This window comes from Rhea pennata, chromosome 7, assembly GCF_028389875.1.
Source record: "Rhea pennata isolate bPtePen1 chromosome 7, bPtePen1.pri, whole genome shotgun sequence".
In the NCBI taxonomy this organism is placed as follows: domain Eukaryota; kingdom Metazoa; phylum Chordata; class Aves; order Rheiformes; family Rheidae; genus Rhea; species Rhea pennata.
In genome coordinates, this window is record NC_084669.1 from 33,924,809 (window position 1) to 33,930,833 (window position 6,025).

General features: G+C 58.8%; 1 protein-coding gene across 1 annotated transcript; it reads left to right on the plus strand.

Moving 5' to 3' along the window:
• The first annotated feature begins 495 nt into the window (after nucleotides 1-495).
• On the plus strand, nucleotides 496-1,286 carry ADO (2-aminoethanethiol dioxygenase). The gene has a single exon (XM_062580537.1). The coding sequence runs from the start codon at nucleotides 549-551 to the stop codon at nucleotides 1,284-1,286; it is 738 nt and encodes a 245-aa protein (XP_062436521.1). The 5' UTR covers nucleotides 496-548.
• Nucleotides 1,287-6,025: the final 4,739 nt, after the last annotated feature.

Sequence of the window (6,025 nt, forward strand, 5' to 3'; positions counted from 1 at the left end):
GCAAACCAGGGAGCTTCTGCCATCGCCCTGCCGCGGGCGGCGGGCAGCCCATGGCAGGGCAGCCCATGGCAGGGCAGGGCGCGCTCCCGGGGCGGGGCGGGGCGGGGCGGGGCGCGCCGCCCCGCCGCCCCCGGCCGAGCGCGACCCCGCCGCGCCGCCCGCTAAGATGGCGGCGGTGCCTCCCGCCTCCCCCGGCCCGGCCCCCGCGGCCGCGCTCCGCCGCGGGCGCCGCTGGGAGCTGTAGTCTTCCGCCCGCCCGCCCGCCGCCGCCGCCCGCCGGCGCGAGCCGCCGGGCCCCGCGCCGCGAGCCGCCGGGCCCCGCGCCGCGCCGCGCCGCACTGCGCCGCCGGGCAGGAGCGGGGCGGCGGCGGCGGCGGCGGCGGCGGGGGCTGGGCTGCGGCAGCGGGACTACGAGTCCCGTGGTGCTCGGGGCGGCGGGCGCGCATGCGCCGCGGGAGGAGGGCGGTGGCGGGGAGCGCCGGGCGCGCCGGGGCAGGGGCCGGGGCCGGGGCCGGGCGGCGGCGGGAAGCGCTCGGCCGGGCGCCGCCATGCCCCGGGACAACATGGCCTCCCTGATCCAGCGGGTGGCGCGGCAGGCGCGCATCACCTTCCGCAGCCCCGCGGGGCCGGCCTTCGGCGAGAACCTGCACCGGCTGCAGCAGCTGCTGGACGAGGTGCGCGCCGAGGACCTGCACCTGGCGCCGCGGGGGCCGGCGCCGGTGGCGGCGGCGGCGGGGTGCCCGCGGGCCGGCGCGGTGCCGCCCGTGAGCTACATGCACATCTGCGAGACGGAGAGCTTTAGCATGGGCGTGTTCCTGCTGCGGAGCGGGGCCTGCATCCCGCTGCACGACCACCCGGGCATGAACGGCATGCTCAAGGTGCTCTACGGCACGCTGCGCATCGCCTGCATGGACACGCTGCCCGCCGCCGCCGCCGCCCCGCCGCCCCCCGCCGCCGCCGCCGCCGCGGGCGCCTGCCACCGCGCCCTGCTCCGCTCGCGGCAGCACTACACGCCCGCCTCGCCGCCCTGCCTGCTCTCGCCGCACACCGACAACCTGCACCAGATCGACGCCGTGGACGGGCCCGCCGCCTTCCTCGACATCCTGGCGCCGCCCTACGACCCCGAGCACGGCCGGGACTGCCACTACTACCGCCTGCTGGAGGGGCCGCCGGCCGCCGCCGAGCCGCCCGCCCTGCCGCGGGAGGTCTGGCTGCTCGAGACGCCGCAGGCGGCCGACTTCTGGTGCGGCGGCGAGCCCTACCCCGGGCCGCGCGTCTGCCCTTGAGCGCGCCGCCGCCCGCGCGCCCGCCGCCGCCGCGACCGTTGGGGCCGTTGCGACCGTTGGCGCCGCCGCCCCTCCCCCCGCGCGCGGCCGGCGCCCCCGCGGGCTCGCCGAGGCGCTGCCCGCCCGCCGCCGCCGTGTGGCTCTTCCCTCCCGGCCTTTGCCGCCGCGGCCGGGCTGCAGGCGCTGGCACAGACTCGTCCGGAGAGGCTCTTACCTCCCTGTGATCCCGCCTCGCTTCTTAGGCCTGGGGCAGTAAAAGGATAGAGTGTATTTATTTCCTTTTGACTGGTGGAGGAAGAGCAGCGCTGGTAAACTCCTGCTCCGCTGAACGTTTGAAAGAAACCCGGCATCCTGTGTAAATAGCCAAGGCCACCCTTTAGCAAGGCGGGGGGGGGGGATAGGCTCAGGCTGAGAGAATAAAGGCAATAAGAAATCTTCTGGGAGCCCTCTGGAAGGCGGGAGTGGGGTTTCCTGTCTCCGTCTGCCCGCTGGCAGGACCGTCCCGGACACGGTTGCTCCAGCAGGTACGCTGGAGGGGAGCGTGGCTGGGAAGGGCTGCTCTGTCTTCGTCCTTCGGGGACTTTTATCTCCAGAACAGGCTTCAATAAGAGCTGTACTGAACTAGCAAAAAAAAAAAAAAAAAAAAAAAACCCAACAAACCAACCAACCCTGAACAACTCATGAGCCAGGAAATGCTCCTAGGATAAACACCAGTGATTCCTAGGGTTGTAGTTAAGTAAATTTAAGGTCATTCCCACTGTAAAGGGACAACGTCAGGTTCAGCATTACTTTTTAAATGTATTACGTGTCATAACATCTAGCTATTACAACCGAGAATAATTAGAGCTATTTCTATGCATATTTCCTTCAGTTAGGAGAAGGAGACTAGTCAGCTGCTAATATTGCTTGGAAGTTCTCACGCAGCAGTGGCTGGGGATAGTGGAAACTATGGGCATCTTAAACTCTCCGCTGTTGTTTCATGGAAGCTGTTCTGGAGGTGTTACTTATTTGTAAAACCTATATATGTATTAGTATAGGTGCCCTAGGTTCAAATAACATTTGACCTGATACCTTCTCTAAAATACAGTCTGTGTTTTTATATGGACAGGTGAACATTTATGGCTTTTGAAGCCTTGTGGTTTCCCTCTTTATACTATTTATAAAAATTACTTTTTCATAAGGCTTTTAAATAAATGCAGTGTAGAAAAACACGGCGAGTTTTGCCTTGCTCTGATATAAGCAGTCTTGAGATACAGTTTGTCCATGATAGGGGATGCGATCTTTCTAGCAAGGGAGAAACTTTTTCTATTGGTGAAATACTCCATTTATACTGCAGAGAATGGTATTGTTGTGTGACTACTAATCTTAATGCACAATTTATAGCAGAAACCCAGACTGGGGCAGCCTTGACCTGTTGGTCGTGATGTAGGAATCTGAATAGAAAAATATGACTTACCAACTTCCTAAGTGATGTACCAACCTGCTCCAAAAATCTTTCCACAACAGGCTTTAATTACTCTTTGCTTTGTGTATTTGTAAAAGCAGACTTGTTTTTCCTGTACAGTTGCTTGTATGTGTGAACTTTTAAATGTTTCGGATATGGCATTGCCTTTTTTTTTGGGGGGGGGGGGGGCGGCTGCAAAAGAATGAATGTAAAATACAGTCAACATTGTGCATGCACGTATTAATTCTTTTCCAGGGAAAAATAGGTGGAAATTATTTCAGGCAATTTCCATTTATTCTTATTGCACTTTGAAGTGTTTGATACTTCTACAGCTGGCTTACCTGTTTTTCCTGGAATTCCCCTGCAGCTTAGCATTAGTTAATGTGCAGCATTCTCTATCGAACACAGTCATCAACTGGAATGCCGTGCCTTGGTATGTTACTGCATGTGCTTCTAACTCTCCTTAACGAAGAACATCAGCTTTTTGTCAGAAGTCCACATATAAAATAGCATGGTGGTTGCAAACAGCTGTACTGGAAAAACAAACTGTGACAAAGACCATTTTTATCTAATCTGTTCTATCCTCCCCTTAGGTTTTTCTGCTCATTTTCTTTTTAACTTTTCTCCATCTATGAAACCTCGTCAAGATGTGTAATGGGATATGACTTTAATGCATCTTTCCATAGAGGACAGCATATAGTCTCTTAACACTGCAGTGTTGTTAACAATTGTAGTGAAACTTCTTTTTAATAAAGGTGGGAGCATCAAAGTATTGAAGTCATAATGCCAGGAAAAATAGCAAAGAAAACGTAAGATGCATTAAAGAAAAGCCTCTTTGTGTAACTTTTTGCTTACTTAGTAATTGAAACTTACTTCATGTGTTCTGGATATCTGTAAGGCAGAGGTTTAAATCTGTATTGCTGCTCCTTCTCTCCGCAGTTTGGTTATTGTGTTTTCACAACAGCAAAATTACTGTTACTGCTGAATTACAGAATAAACACAAAATATCTTACCACTGACCAGTCATTATTCTCCTTCACAAGTGTGAAGGAATCTTGAACCAAGTAAGATAAAGAGAGTGAGTTTCTTTTGCAGGCAGCAGTCCAGATGGTGCGGGTGGCCTTTGGGAAGCGATACTTCAAATCAAGCCCGTAGCCTCAATCTTCCACAGTAGCCCTGTAGACGAGATTCAGGCGCAGGCCGTACTGTAACTTATGCAGCTGGTTGTAACTGTAAAGCAAAGGCATGGGCATAAGACAGCCGATACTGTTGCACAATGTAAGGTTTTCTTCTGGCTCTGTGCTAGGCCTTGGCAGTTCCCTTCATTTAACTCATTTGCAGTTCCGTGGCGTTTATCTCGTTTTGCTTTAGACTGAAGGTTTAACCTAGTAACACACTTGCAGACAGTGGCTTGAAAAGTGCGTGAGGAGCCTAGGAGCGTGTGTGTCGGTAGCCGAGATCCGGGTTATTGCTCACGATGCTCCGGCCGCGTGCGATGCCACGGCGGTGCCCTGCTGCAGGCCGCTGCGGCTGGGCCTCAGGGAGCCCCGCGGCTGGGAGCGCCGGGTCGCCAGCCACCTTCCTCCTCGCACGGCGGCCTGCTGACGCTGACCGAGGAAGCAGTGTTTCCAGCGAGGTTGCGCTCCGCGTGCATGTGCCGTTGGAGCTCCCATGTGACATCCATCCGGAAACTCTCATCTGTCTTCTCGGGACACCAGGAGCGCATGGGATGGGACGGCGAGGCTGCAGCCCGCTGAGTGCTACAGCGGTGGGTGCGAAGGTGCACGGCAGGGTGGCGAGCGTGGGGCTCTGCAGCTGGCCTCGCTTGCGGTGTCTCTGGCCTGTGCAGGCTGGTCCGTGCCCAGCTTTGGAAAACAGCTTCACATCCAATTTAAAACGAGGCACACGGGTGCAATTTCTGCTGACCGCCTTTCCCGAGCAGAGAGCAGCTGCTCCAAAAGCCAGTGCCAATTCCAGGAGAAAGAAAAGGGAGTTCCAAACAGAAAGGGAAGTAACTGGCGGGCCTTGGCGCCGCGGGACCCGGCACAGCGGCAAGCAGAGCCTGGAAGCGGCTGGGCGAGGGCCGTGCCGTCTGTGCGGCTGCACCGTCCTCCCGGCAGGAGCAGGGCTGCGGTACCAGCACGGCAGCGCGTCCCGCACCGCTCACCTGTGTGCTGTGGGCTGCAGCGGGCCGGCCAGGCCCCATGCTGGGCCCCGGGGCGCCCCGCAGCCGGCCCGCGCCCAGCCAAGGGCTCCTGCCCGGGCTGAGCCTCTGGCCGGGCATCCTTAGCTTCGCGGCCTGGCCTGCTGCGCTTAGCGCCTTGAAACAAGGCAGAAACCAGAGCGATTTTCCGGCCAGGTCGCTCCGCCGGAGCGGCCGCGGGAGGCTGCCGCGGTCTGACTGCAACCGCGGAACAAGACTGCGAGTGAGTCAGAAAAACCCACCCAGCTCCCCGGTTAATATTAGCTCGGCGCTGGGCTCCCAGGGAAATCCCCGGCGCCCGAGAGCGACTGCTCGCCCGCCGGCGCCCGGCGGCTCTGGATTTCCGCTAAAAGGCAGCGCAAGGGGCCGGCTGTCGGCGCCGGGTGCCGCCGCGCGGGGCCCGGCCCGGCCCGGCTCGGGCGCAGGCGGGGCCGCCCCCGCCCCCGGCCGGGCCGAGAGCCGCGCGGAAATAAAGGTGTCAATGTAGCATAATTAAGAGATTTATTTGTCTTCTTTTATAAACGTTGTAAGCACCGAACCTGTCGTCGAAAAGTTTATTTACAGAGTGGCCTGAAAGAAACCCTCTCTCCTTGGAGCTCCCGTTAGTGGTCGTGCGTTATTCGTGTTATCTGCTGCGCTCCGCATCCCAGCGGACAGCAGCCGTCGGTTCCAGCGAGATTATTTACATCCCGTCCGAAATCCTACTACAAAGGTAACACTTTTAAGTCACCAAAAAGAAAAAAATAAAACCCAAACCAGTGCGTACAAAAATATAGTCTCTAAAAAAAAAATCCCAATATTAATAGGCAGAAATGTACAGCCATACTAAAACCAGGGAGGGAAAACTTTCCGGTCCGGGTGTCGCCGCCGCGCTGCCGTCGGAGCGGCCGGGCCGGGCCCCCCCACATGCAGACAGGGGCCGGGCTCTGCCCCGCACCAGGCGCCACGGACACCTCGGCACGACGGCTCTGCATGCATCCGTCCTCCCGCCGCAGACCCTATGTACACCCGCCGGCCCGCCGCGGCCCCGCGGTGCTCCGCGCCCCGCTGCGCGGCAGCGCCTCAGCGCTCGGCCCCGCGCGCCCCGCGCCG

Bases quoted from the DNA above. Each gene is read 5' to 3' on its own strand.
- ADO (XM_062580537.1), top strand. From the start codon at position 549: ATGCCCCGGGACAACATGGCCTCCCTGATCCAGCGGGTGGCGCGGCAG.